Here is a 14593-nt window from a genome sequence, read left to right as displayed (position 1 = left end):
CAATAATTACTTTCTTCCTTTAGCTGTCCTTTGAAAGACAGTATAAGTATCTCTTATTTCTTAATTTATTTGGACATTGACATATGTAAGATTTTATCTGCATGGTGAGGTGGAGATTCTAAACAAGTGAAACTTTCGGGGCACCTGGGTGGCTCAGTCAGTGGAGCCTCCGACTTTGGCTCAGGTCATGATCTCGCAGTTCATGAGTTCAAGCCTCACATTGGGCTCACTGCTGTCAGCTCGTAGCCCACTTTTAACCCTTGGTCTCCCTCTCTCTGCCCCTCCCCAACTTGTGCTGTCTCAAAAATAAACATTTAAGGGTTATCTGGGTGGCTCAGTCTGTTAAGTTTCTGACTCTTGGTTGCAGCTTAGGTCATGATCTCACAGTTGGTGAATTTGAGCTCCAAGTTGGGCTCTGTGCTGACAGAGTTTTCTCTTTCCCTCTCTCTGTGCCTCTCCCCAGCTTGGGCTCGCGCGCTCTCTCTCTCTCTCTCTCTCCCCCAAAATAAATAAATAAACTTTAAGTTTAAAAAAATAAACATTAAAAAATAGTGAAACTTTTTGATTAGATGAAGATTCTTTATAAGATTGTAAGCAGGTAAAACTTTCTTGATGAGGAATGAGAATGATGTCCATAGGGAACAAGTTTCACAAAGGTTCCATTTGCCTCATGTCATTTCATTGGGCCCTCACTTATCTGTTGACCATGTCGTTTCTGTGCAAATATGGGCTGTTAGTATTAATACTATAGGAGCTTGGCTCTTGAGTCTTGTAATCTTGGATGGTCGGGGACCAGTTTAGCAACATCTTTGTCTGCATAGAGCTGGCCACCACAGAGGCTGGGGGAGAAGGTCGAGTTGTAGGGAATACCACAAGTCTGAGCCCACTAAAGCTCTGGGATTCTGCTCTTTCTGCGCCTCTACCCTGGGCTGGCTGGGTACCTCTGCCTTCAAAGAATACACGTTTTATGGGCAAATTCGAGATCTAAGCAGTCAAAATGCCATTCTTTGAGTGTTGTGGCAAAAATGTGCATGGTGTGCTATGGGAACAGACCAAGAGGAAGCATAACTGTGCTGGGGATCAAAGTTAGAAGTCCTGGATGGTTTTTTTCCAAGTGACTTTGAAGAGTGAACCATAATAATAGTTCTCATTTATTGTTTGCCAGACCCTGTTCAGGTTTTTTCTGCTTTAAGTCCTTGTGATACCCCCTGTAAGTTAGATGTTGTTATCCTTATTTTATAGATGAGGAAACTAAGGATCATAAAAGTAAAAATTACTTACCCAAGGTTCCAGTGCCAATAAGTGATAGAGGAAGGTTTCAAACTCTAGCAATTGGACTCCAGAATCCAAACTCTTAAGCCCTACTCTGCCTGCAAAGAAGTTAACAAATGGGGGACACCTGGATGGCTCAGTTGGTTAAGTGTCCCAACTTCAGCTTTGGTCATGATCTCACGGTTTGTGAGTCTGAGTCCTGCATCAAATTTTCAGTATGGAGCCTGCTCAGGATTCTGTCTCCCTCTCTCTCTGCCCCTCCCCCCAGGCATGCTCTTTCTTCTCCTCCCTCCCTACCCCCTCCCCACCTCTAAAAATAAACTTTAGGGGCACCTGGGTGGCTCAGTCAGTTAAGCATCTGACTCTTGATTTCAGCTCAGGTCATGATCTCAAGGTTCATGAGTTTGAGCCCCACGCCGGGTTCAGTGCTGGTAGCACAGAGCCTGCTTGGGATTCTCTGTCTCCATCTCTCTCTGCCCTTCCCCAGAACACTTGCTCTGTCTCAAAAATAAACAAACATTTAAACTTAAAAAAAAAATTAACAATGAAAATGTTAACAAGACAGCATATGTGAAAGTATACATTAAATCATAACACAAACTGAGTTAGTGACCTCTATGCAGTACAGTTGAAGATGGGGTTGGGGAACACAGGGCTGTTTGCCAGAAAAGGTAGGTAAATTACATGGTCAGAGCAGACTTTTTAGAAACTTTTGTCTAAGTTAAACTTGAGGACCATAAACGTGAGAGGCTATAGCCAGAATGTCAGTGAGATGGCTGTTTCAGTACTTCTGAACAGAGATGATAAGACTGTCACAGTGAAGTGACTCTGGGGTGGAGAGGATGATGAGTATTTGGATAGACATTAAGTAGACAGACTAGGCAGGACATGGTGAATAATATCATGAAGAAAGGAGTGATTATAACAATTAGAGGATTCAGGGCAACACGAATTCTGTTAGATGGTGACAGGGAAATGGAGAAAAACGGGTGGATCAAAGGGAATATTTTCTTTAAATAGCTAACAGAATATGGGGAAAGCTGCAGAGAGGAAGGAGGGGAAAGAATTGGAATTCTTTTCAGAATTTTTAACCTGGTTCAGGAATAATGAATTCTAAAAAAGGAGAATGAATTAAAAATTAGTTTTACATGGAAAAAGAAAGAATCTTAAGATTTTGTTGGACTTCTAAGATATTACACTCTTTCAAGCATATGAAAGTATAGTACTTGAATACAAATCAGCTATGAAGATCTGTTACTGTATCTTTATTGCTAATAGTTGATATTTACAGAATGAGCCTTAGGAGAGGAATAAGACAGGTACTCTAGAAAATTGGGTAAGAAGGAGAGGAAAACTTTAATTTTGAATTTCTTCCAAAGGAATGTAGCATGTTATTTTGGCACTAAAGAGACGGAGTGTTTCTGGAGGCAAGAGGTTCAGAACTGAGGCAAGAATTTGGCTTAATGAAGGACAGTGACTTTGCTGAACAGATGCAGTCTCGTTGTTAGGAGATGTTATTTGTGGGCTTTTTCAAATCATTTGGCTGGATTTGTTTTTGTTTTAAATTTTCCTCTGAAGGTGGTAGCCTGCATTGTGCCATTTAATGGTGGATTATGTTTTGTATTAATGCTAAATCTGAATACCCTGGGAACTATAAATTAACTTGAAAATAGCAGTCATATATACTTCTTAATTTTCCATATAATGCTGGTTGTGTTTTGTGTAAAAGACGTGGATTTTCTCCAACTTTAAAGGGGAAAAAAAGGCAAAATGAACAAGTCCACCTAAGATTAAGTGACTTGTGCTGTGTGTTTTCTTAGCTCTTCAAGAAGCTGCAGCAAGGTTTGAGGAGTTAAAGGCACAAAAAGAGCTAAGACAGCTGCAGGAAGACCGAAAGAATGACAAGAAGCCACCACCTTACAAGCATATAAAGGTGAGAGAAGACCTCAGGAGACTCTGTCTCTAGGAGAGACCCTATATAGATCTCTCTCTCTCTTCCTGCTGTGTTCATGAAGAGGATTGGAAGCACAAACACGTTGCTTTTAGGTAGAGGTATGAACTTGAAAGAAGATAAAAAGTTCCAGAGCAGCATTCCTAGCACCTGTCTACACTTTTATGTAAAATCAGTTGTGTTTTATAATTTTTTCTGTTGCTTTGGAAAGTGTTTTTATAGAAGTAGATTGGATTAGATTATGTGCACAGTCAATATCTTGCAGTTTGAAGGGGGTTCAAGAACCATGATAAAAAGTGATAAATAGTCCCGAGATAGTGTGAATAATACACAGGGTAAGTCTTCTTGGTAATGGCTGATACTAAAGATATTTTAGGTGACCACTATGACTGGGTTTCCCAAGGTCAGTAAAGTTCCTGTTAGGTGTACCTAACCCTTAATGAACCTAGTAGAGTAAGAGTCCTCACTGTTTATTATCAAGGGTCCTTCGGATCCTTTGTATTTTTTTATGTTTTAAGTCATTTTTATGAATAATTAAGAGAAGTTAAAAATACAGGAATAATGTAGAACAAATTTACTAGACATTTCAACAAGTATTTACTAAAACTTCTTTATTGTTTTTTTTTTCTAAGTTTTATTTATTTAAATAGGTAATCTCTACACCTAACATAGGGCTTGAACTCATGACCCTGAGATCAAGAGTCACACACTTAACTGAGCCAGCCAGGCACTCCAATAACCTCTTTTCAAAAAACCTTTTTAAGAAGTTAGTTGTGTTCAAACGTTAGAAGACACGAACGAATGCTATTATTAACTTTGTTAACAAAATGAGACTGTCCAGTTTCTTGTTGTACAGTATTTATGCTGATGTCATTCCTGAACACCGTATTTCTTTTTTGTCTATAGAAATTTATTATTGGGGCGCCTGGGTGGCGCAGTCGGTTAAGCGTCCGACTTCAGCCAGGTCGCGATCTCGCGGTCCGTGAGTTCGAGCCCCGCGTCAGGCTCTGGGCTGATGGCTCAGAGCCTGGAGCCTGTTTCCGATTCTGTGTCTCCCTCTCTCTCTGCCCCTCCCCCGTTCATGCTCTGTCTCTCTCTGTCCCAAAAATAAATAAACGTTGAAAAAAAAAAAAATTAAAAAAAAAAAAAAAAGAAATTTATTATTAGTATTCCCATTGATATTTGAGCTTCTAAAGTCTTCTAGTCTGAGGTTTCACTTAAAGATCAATTTCACCATCTTTAGAGGCTAATGTAGTCAAGTATATCCCAAATATTCCATGGGACATACCTAAACTAGAAACCTATTTTTTTTTTTTCAATCTGAAATTCAAATTTAATCAGGTGTCTGGGATTTTTATTTGCTCAATAAAGCAACCCTACTAAAAGCAAACTACAAAGATGTTATCTCGACTCTTTAATACATTCTGGAAAGATGATTTAGCACTTTGGGCAATGCCATACAGAAACTAAAATGTGAGTGTTGAACTCTTGCATGTATGAACTTTGGTGATTTCATTATTTTTCTGTTTTCTTGTCAGTTAAATCTTTATTGGCAGAGTTGGGAATCACTGATGAGTAACTATGAGTAATGATAAAATAGTAAAATGTTATGAAATATAGGAAATTAAGAACACTAAAATTCCATAATATAGCTTAGATTTTTAAAAGGGTTTTAATGGATGTACATGGTAGTTGCAAGATAGAATGAGGGTGGTTCCCCCCCTCCCCTTTTTAAAAAAAGGTAAATTTGGCTTTTGATCTTTGGAAGACCTCTAAGAAAGAATAAGATTAATAAAATATAAATCCTTACAAATAAAAGTGATGAAAAGAGACTCAATCTAAAATTGAGTCTAAATGGACACTGGTGGTGATATACTGAGAGTTAAGTGGAGTTATTGTGCATGGAGATATAATGCATAGAGATCTAAGTGTAGTTAGGCCTCAAAAAGGGGAAAGTAATCTGGTTTCCCACAGTCATAGATGTCAGATAATAGCAAGGGAGGCATTTCTGAGTAGCACGTCAACTATATTGAGCTGTTGAGAGAGAAACTTCTTGTGAGTGATCTAAATCACAGAATTTAGAAGCCAATTTCTTTCCTTCATACATCGTCCCCACCTTTTTATAAACAAATATATTTCCAGGAAAAAGTTTTAGATCAAGGGTTGGCAAACTGTGGTCCATGGACCAAATGGCAAACCATTGGCAAACCAACCAACAGTTCATGGACCAAATCTGGCCTACTCTGGTTGGGAAAAATATAAAAATGAAAAGCAGGACATGAAGATTATATGAAATTCAAGTATCAGTATCCATAAATGAAGTTTTATTGACACTCATCCATGCTTCTTTAGAAATTCTCTTATGCTACTTTTGTGCTCCAATGACAGAATTAAGCTACATGCACCAGAAATCTATACCCTTCAGAGACTAAAATTTACCATCTAGCCATTTACAGGAAAAGTTTGTCAATCTCTGATCTAGAGTGAGCTAAATTTAACTGTACTTACATATTTATATTTTATTCTTACTAAACAATGTGTTTTTTTTTGTTTTGCTTTATATTATGTTAGGCAAGAAACTTACTTGGGATTAGTAACAAATTAGATTAGATCTTCCGAATGATTGAAACATATCTTTATAGAAGAAAAGGAGTAGGATGAAAATTTTGTGGGAGGGAGGTCAGGTAAGGGTACTCATCTTGAGACAGAGGTGCATGTTCAAATGCCCTATTTGTAGGACCTGCAGTCTGAGGTGATTGAACTTAGTCCTTACCTCTATACTTTTAGAATTTGCTTTCTTGAGTTTTGTGACTTCAGTGGTAATAGTATGCCTTCAATAGTATAACTTCATGTGGTAACAATATTCCTCCATTAACAAGAAGTTTACAATTTTTACCAGTATTTGAAAAATCTGGGAAGAGATCTGATAGAGTTACATCCTTCTAAGGTGCTATCGAGAACTGGTTTGAAGACATTATATTTCTGCAAAGACAGTGGAGATTTTATGATATTGTTAAACAGTAGGCAAAAACTAAAATGTTAGAAATGAAACTTTTTGGGAATTTAGCAGGTGGAAATAACTTTTGTTAATCATAGTGATTTTAGATTGAATAGATAGGGTAATCTCAAATATTTGATGTGACAAATACTTAAAAGGGACATTAATATGTGCCTAGCTGACTGAATCAGTTAAGCATCTGACTCTTGATTTCAGCTCAGGTCATGATCCCAGGTCGTGGGATCAAGTCCTGCATTGGGCTCCATACTGAGCATGGAGCCTCCTTTTAAGATTCATATTCTCTCTCTCTCTCTCTCTCTCTCTCTCTCTCTCTCTCTCTCTCTCTCAAATAAATAAATAAATAGATAAATAAATAAGATATTAAAAGGACAACTTAATTTTAATATCTACCATGTTTAAGAGGCTGTAGTAAGCTCTGTACTATAACTTTTACTTGTTATTTCTTATTCTCACAACAGTGTTAACAAGTGATTTATTAAAATTTTGATAAAATTCCTGAATAGCCAATTTTTATGAAAGGGTTGAGTTTTTAAAGACTCACAGTTTAGGGGCGCCTGGGTGGCGCAGTCGGTTAAGCGTCCGACTTCAGCCAGGTCACGATCTCGCGGTCCGTGAGTTCGAGCCCCGCGTCGGGCTCTGGGCTGATGGCTCAGAGCCTGGAGCCTGTTTCCGATTCTGTGTCTCCCTCTCTCTCTGCCCCTCCCCCGTTCATGCTCTGTCTCTCTCTGTCCCAAAAATAAATAAACGTTGAAAAAAAAAAAAAATTTAAAAAAAATAAAGACTCACAGTTTGACTATTACCCATGAAATAATACCAGGTAGGGGAGACTCATTCTCATAGTACACAAATCCATCTGTATTATGAAATGTCTGTTTTTTGCCTCAAATTGTTGCTACCAGCATTTGAAAAACTAATGGCTTCAGTGTTATAGCAGCTGTTTGTTTGACCTCTGTGTTTTACCTCAGCAGATTTTCACTGTTTTTGACTACTACTAAATAAATGCATGAGTGACATTGCTATAGTCTATTAAAAAGATTTCATATTATGGTAATAAATATTAAAATATATCTTCACATAACAGGAACCTCAGTTACCCAAAGACCTTCTCATGCAAGCCATTATAATTTAAGAATTTTTTTTTTTTAATGTAGCTGCTAAAGTGGTGCCACCATGTGGTAATAGCAGAAACTCAGTTTACAGTTCACTTTGGCGTACCAGCTGTTAAACTACATTTTTTTAAGTGTTTTTCAAAAATTTTTTGTGGGATTCATAATTTGTATATTAAGTAAGGCTTTATGTCAAACGTGCCTAAATCTTTTTTCAATTTTTTTATTGTAAAATATAGATAACATAAAATTTATCAGCCTAATCCTATTTAAACATACAGTTCAGTGATATTAAGTGCATTCATAATGTTTGCAGCCATTACCACCATATATCTCCAGTATTTTTTTTCATCTAGTAAACCTGAAACTCTACCCATTAAACATTAGCTTCCCATTCTCCCCTCCTCTCATTTCTTCAAAACCACCATTCTACTTTTTGTCTTTATGATTTTGACTACTGTAAGTACCTTATATAAGTTAGAATCATACAGTATTTGTCTTTTTGTGACTGGCTTATTTCATATACAATAATGTACTTCAGGTTCATCCATATTATACCATGTGTCAGAATTTCCTTTCTTTTTAAGCTGAATAATATTCCATTATTTATACCACATTTTGTATATCCATGTGTTATCTATTTGTGGATGTATATGGGTTCTTGCCACATTTTAGCTATTGTGAATAATGCCACTAAGTTCAAAATCCTGTAAAATGTGGCATTCAACTTCAAGGAAAAGAGGTCTATCTTTTAATAGGTCCTAAACTGGCTTGTGTTGGCTTGCCTGATGTTCTATAGTATGTATTTCTTTTCCAGGTGAACCGTCCTATTGGCAGGGTACAGATCTTTACTGCAGACTTGTCTGAAATTCCCCGTTGCAACTGTAAAGCTACTGATGATAACCCCTGTGGGATAGACTCTGAGTGTATCAACCGCATGCTGCTCTATGAGTGCCACCCCACAGTATGTCCTGCCGGAGGACGCTGCCAAAACCAGTGCTTCACTAAGCGCCAGTATCCAGAGGTTGAAATTTTTCGCACATTACAGAGGGGCTGGGGTCTCCGGACAAAAACCGATATTAAAAAGGTAAAGAAAGTTTTTCATAATTTATAGATTTTTTTTTTTTTCTTCTTTGCATTTGCTTAATAGGAGTAGTTATTCTTGATGAATAGGAGATGATCATTAGAGGGAAGATAACATAGTTAAGGATTAACCTTACTATTAGTCTTGCTGTGTCCTTCTAGAGTTTATAGGCTTGGGAAAGTCTCCTTTACCTCTAAAGTCCTTAGTATTAAACATGTTCACTGTGTATGAGGATGAAAAAATGAAGGGAATTCATAGAGATACTGTGACCTTATTTGCTCTTTTGTGACAATCCTGGAACCTGTAGTTAAGAGAAAGGGGGTAATGAACATGTGATACAAAGGTGTTAATCACCTAATAAAATCTGTTTTCACTGGGTTTGAGTTCATGGAAAATGAAGAAGAGGATTAGGCCCTCTGTACTAAAAAGCACACTAACATCTACAATTTCAAACTTAGAAGGACCTGCAAGTTTCTGATAGATAATCTTATGTAGTCTTTGTGTAGAATAAATCTTGACATTTTAATAAAATAAACTTTATTCTAGTTATGCTTTCTGAAGAATTCTGAAGTTTGTCTCTAGAAAAGGAAGTGAATATCAGTCTGTTTCGTTATTTGCTAAGTGGTTATTATCTACTGTGTGTTGGGCATTGTGCTCCAAATGCAGTGATCAATAATAGAGACATGGTCCATGTTTTCATAAAGTTTACATTCTAAGGGGGGCAGACATTGATCAAGTAATCACCCAGTGTGGAAGCACAAAGGGTTCTGGAGGCAGTGGTAAATGGTAAAGGGCCTGAAACTAGTTTTGACTCTGAGAATATTTTAAGTTGAAAATTGAAAGACAAATAGTTGTTGGCTTAGACTAGTTGAGTGTTAAAGCATTGCAGGCAAGGTGGACAGCAAGAGTGAAAGCTAGTATGGCCACAGTGTCAGGAGGACAGTATTGTAAAATGTGGAAAGGCAGCAGACAGAGCATGTTCTCCGGAAAAGGATCATAGTTTAGGGAAACTGACTTTCAGGTTTGGGGGCACTTAAAGGGTTCAACTATCCATATCAGCATTATAATGGAGCCCTAGTTTACTTACTTTCATCTTGGTTGATCTTCATTGTCCAGTGTATCCCAGTCTTTCTCCTGGTAACCGTGATAGGAGTGGGGAGGTGGTTTTCATTGTCAAATAGTTGAAGCATCATATTTGTGTTTCTTGAATAATCCTTTGCTAAAGTGACTAGTTACGTGTACATGAACTTCTTTGGAGATTGTTATTTTCATTAATTTTTTAAAAAATAAGGTGTACCTGGGAACACAGTTGTGCTTTTTGCCATTAAGAGCTATTTCGTGTTCTAGGGTGAATTTGTGAATGAGTATGTGGGTGAGCTAATAGATGAAGAAGAATGCAGAGCTCGAATCCGTTATGCCCAAGAACATGATATCACTAATTTCTATATGCTTACCCTAGACAAAGTAAGTAATTTGTGTTACTTCCATTGTTATAAGATTGTGAAATTGATATTGTCCTAGTCATAGTGTTTGTAGGCATGGATTCACCACCCAAAATAGTGTCTTTCCCTTAAATTTATAGGGATTGCTTGGTCAAGGTTCTGGAGTGGCTCAGTTTGCCCATTTCTTGGTATACATTCATTGCCAGAGGCAACAAAGCTATTTGCTTTCTTTTTGAACTGTTTAATTTGGGTATTATGTCTTTTAGTTTTTCCTATAGGATTAAAACTTGAAGCCAACAAAGTAAATAATCATTCTTTTACCCTTTTGCTTTACAGATTGAGAAACTGATTTGTTAATATTTAGTACATTAAGAAGGTCTTAAAAATTGATTTTAGAACTCAGCTTCTGAACCCAACTCATCTTTCCAATTATAGGAATTTGCTGATGAGTTTCATTTCATCAGTGCCTAGAATTCTATTTGGGACTCATTCCTGATTCTAGCATCTTAGTGTGTTTATTTTCTGTGTATCAGATTCTTCCTTGTATCTGAATATTAGGGTCTGCCAGCTCCCCACCCCCACCTCTTCCACTGGCTGTTACAACAGATTTCTTTCCTGGTGTGAAACTTTGTGAACATTTATCAAGTTGAACCCTTTGGTTTATGAGATCATCACCTCCAGATATTCACATCTTAGTTTGGGATGGGGTCACATTATCAGTATTAAAATCTGCTTAGGTGATTTTTTTTTTTTTAATTTTTTTAACTTTTATTTATTTTTGAGAGAGAGAGTGCAAGTAGGAGAGGGGCAGAAAGAGAGGGAGACACAGAATCTGAAGCAGGCTCCAGGTTCTGAGCTGTCAGCACAAAGCCTGACATGGGGCTCAAACCCACGAACTGTGAGATCATGACCTGAGCTGAAGCCAGACGCTTAACCAACTGAGCCACCCAGGTGCCCCCTACTTAGGTGATGTCTAATGTGTAGCCAGGGTTCAGGACTAACTAATTGAGAGGATGGGACAAGCTGCTGCTTCTAAGACAGTGGTCCTAAACTTCAGCATGTATCATAATCATCTAGTAGGCTTGTTATAACACAGATTGCTGGGCCCCACCTAAAAGTTTCTGCTTTAGTATATCTGAGGTGCAGCCCAAGAATTTGCATTTCTAGCAAGTAACAGATGTGGATTAGTGACTACACTTTGAGAACCACTCCTGGGAGAGTCAGATTTGACAAATAGGAATTCTAGCTTATTAAAATACACAGGAAGTGTCTAATGAGCAGCATCTTTTGGAATTCTAGGACCGAATCATTGACGCTGGTCCCAAAGGAAATTATGCTCGGTTCATGAATCATTGCTGCCAGCCCAACTGTGAAACACAGAAATGGTCTGTGAATGGAGATACCCGTGTTGGTCTTTTTGCCCTGAGTGACATTAAAGCAGGTAAGAATCAATTAAGGATTCTGGAGCTAAGAAAGGAAGGTCAGGTTTGAGCATCTAAAAATTCCCATATGCCCCATAATCCCAAAATGAGGTTTGCAAATTTTTGAGGATATATAAAAGACTTACAGGTACCGGGTGGTACTTGGCTTGGAGTATTTTCTTGGTGGTGGTGGTATGGTAAAATATACATAACATAAAACTTCTCATTTAACCATTTTTTAATGTGTATAATTTTGTGGCATTAGATCCATTCATGTTGTTGTGCAACTAACACCTCCATCCATGTCTATAACCCTTTCATCTTCCCCAAGTGAAACTGTGCACCCATTAAATCCTAACCCCCATTTTCTCTCTCCTCAGCCCCTGGCACCACTGCCAGACACTGTTCCAAGCATATTATATTTAATCCTTGCAAAAATGCAAGGTATATGGTATACCTATGTTACTTGAATTCTTAAGTCTGGCACTTCTAACCACCCTGGAGGAGTGTCCTGTGTATTAATTACTCAAATGTTAGCCACATGACTTTAGTTCTTAAATCTCTCCTGACTGCTTTCAGTACATTTGTACTTGGAACTTTATAGTCTTTATCCCTGGGGGTAGATTCCTCTACCAGTCTGGCACAAGTTTTTCTTCTCTTTTCTCCCACATTCACTTAGCTCAAGTAGCATGGTGTGGGAATTCACAGACCTTGTTCTTGTTCTCACTTGACTTCCAGTCTGCATGGGTGGGATGAGGGGAATGAGACAGAATGTGCTCAGTGCTATGTGGAGTGTCTGTGGGAGCTGCAGCCTTGGCAGGTAGAGTCTGAACTTTTCAGCTTGCTCTCCTTATCTCATTCAGCTTCATGGATTCTTCACATATCTGTTATACTTTCTGTCTACTACATGTATCATACTCCTTGTTTATCTTTTCTCCATCGCCCTTTGCCATCCCCTAAGTGCAGACCTCTCAAGGATTATTGTATATTGGACTCTTTTCTAGAAACGTATGAGTCTTTCTTTTATGTGTACCAGTACCTTCTGATTTATCCTCTGTGCAGTATGTTTATATAGTGGATGGTGGGTAAGCAGCAGGTTATGTCAAGTATCCTGCTATCTTAAAGTTTGTATATATATGGTTGAGCTGCTTTATAAGTGCATTACATTAATAAAAATTCGGTTATATACTTATAAATTGTGTAATAAGAATGGAATTGTATGAATAGAATTATCTATCATTCAGTGCGGTGTTTCACAGTGGGTGTGAGAGGGGAGACATAACCCTGCTGTTATCTGGGTCAGTCTCAGTTCCTGTAAGCTCCTTACATTGTGCACCTCACCAGGCTATGAGTGATTCGAACCATTTGGACCCCTAAATGTAAGGCAACTGCTTTATAATTTGCTTAGCCAAATAAGCAAATAATGATCTATATTAATTCAATATTAGATGAAAAACTATATGTATTGGTTAGTCTCACTGATGGAAGATAGGTCAGTCTGCAATGGGAAATCTTCCTAAGATTTGATAATTTTGACCTAATGATTATCATTTTATATGTTAATGGTGAACCATTACCCCCACCCAGAAATAATCTCTTTTGCATACATATAGAGAATTATTTTGTTAGGCTTTCCCTAATGTGCTTTGAATTTGAATGTTGGTGTGTTTTCTTTGCCCTTTGCTCTGATAAAATGCACTTTTGACAGAAAGGGGACAATTTGTATCTTAAATCTGTACATCTTTGTTTTGTTTTTTTTTAATTGTTTTAGCTCATGTATTTATTTTGAGAGAGAGAGTGCGTGTGAGCCAAGGAGAGGGAGGGAGGGAGGGAGGGAGGGAGGCGCAGACTCCTCACCATCTGCACAGAGCCTGATGTGGAGCATGAATTCACGAACCACGATGTCATGATCTGAGCCAAAATGAGTCAGACCCTCAACCGACTGCGCCAACTAAGGAGCCCCTGTACATCTCTTTTTAAAGTTTACAAATTACTGCTATGTGCATTATGCCAAATTTTCTAAACAAGCTTGTGAGATTATTGTTGTTTCTTCATTTAACAAATGTACTCAGGGCTCAGATCACCCAGCTAGATTGTGGTAACAGGGATTTAAAGCCAGACCTTAGGTCTGTGGTATAGAGTTCTCTGGCATTACTCTGTATTGAGATGTCTCTCTTACTTAAGTTCTGCCAGGTTTGGCACAGAACAACAGATGTTTTCTTCATACTTGCATTCCTAGTGCCTAGCAAATCACTGTATACAATGAGTTGTTGTTTGTTAGGTTTTGGTAATGAATTAATATATTTAGAATCTGAATGGGTTAGAAAACAAACAACTTGAGGGGTGCCTGGGTGGCGCAGTTGGTTAAGTGTCCGACTTCAGCCAGGTCACGATCTTGCGGTCCATGAGTTCGAGCCCCGCGTCAGGCTCTGGGCTGATGGCTCAGAGCCTGGAGCCTGTTTCCGATTCTGTGTCTGTCTCCCTCTCTGCCCCTCCCCTGTTCATGCTCTGTCTCTCTCTGTCCCAAAAAAAATAAATAAACATTGAAAAAAAAAAATTAAAAAAAGAAAACAAACAACTTGGGATAATTAACATCTCTGTAGTAAAGGCTATTTTAAATACTAAGTTGCTGAGCCATTTATGTTTTTCTGTTATTAAGTGTATTTGCTGATTAATAATTTTACAGGATTAGAATTTATTAATATAGTGGTGTTAGAGTTAATAAATCCGTTCCTACCCTCCCAAAGTTTTGTTCTCTAATAAGTCAGTATCCTTTATGATTAATACAGAAATAATGTAATCAGGGGTACCTGGGTGGCTCAGTCAGTTAAGCATCCCAACTTCAGCTCAGGCCATGGTCTCGCAGTTTATGCATTTCAGCCCTGCATCAGGCCATGTGCTGACAGCTTGGAGCCTGGAGCCTGCTTCAGATTCTGTGTCTCCCTCTCTCTCTGTCTCCACCCCGTGCTTGCTTGTGCGCTCGCTCGGTCTCTCTCTCAAAAATAAACAAACATTAAAAAAAATTTTTTTTAAAGAAATAAGGAATCAAAGCCATAGATGTTAATATATTCATGGTCTTTTATGCAGGCACTGAACTTACCTTCAACTACAACCTAGAATGTCTTGGGAATGGAAAGACTGTTTGCAAATGTGGAGCCCCAAACTGCAGTGGCTTTTTGGGTGTAAGGCCAAAGGTACCTTCCAAACGTTTCCATCGGGAATAATGGTGTGGTCCTCCCTCCCTAACCAGTGGCACGGCTGACTCTTTAAGATGTCTCTTTGGAATTAAAACATTGGG

General features: G+C 38.2%; 1 protein-coding gene across 12 annotated transcripts in view; it reads left to right on the top strand.

Moving 5' to 3' along the window:
* NSD1 (nuclear receptor binding SET domain protein 1) overlaps positions 1–14593 on the top strand; it is a 147579-nt gene that overhangs the window by 122909 nt on the left and 10077 nt on the right. For all 12 annotated transcript variants that reach the window (XM_045447200.1, XM_045447278.1, XM_045447255.1 and 9 more), the window contains 5 exons: positions 3093–3205; positions 8166–8435; positions 9780–9896; positions 11174–11315; positions 14383–14489. In XM_045447200.1, coding sequence (XP_045303156.1) covers positions 3093–3205; positions 8166–8435; positions 9780–9896; positions 11174–11315; positions 14383–14489 — 749 coding nt within the window. The remainder of the gene's footprint in view (positions 1–3092; positions 3206–8165; positions 8436–9779; positions 9897–11173; positions 11316–14382; positions 14490–14593) is intronic.

Source organism: Leopardus geoffroyi, chromosome A1, assembly GCF_018350155.1.
Source record: "Leopardus geoffroyi isolate Oge1 chromosome A1, O.geoffroyi_Oge1_pat1.0, whole genome shotgun sequence".
Lineage (NCBI taxonomy): Eukaryota > Metazoa > Chordata > Mammalia > Carnivora > Felidae > Leopardus > Leopardus geoffroyi.
This window is presented reverse-complemented; position numbering and strand designations above follow the sequence as displayed.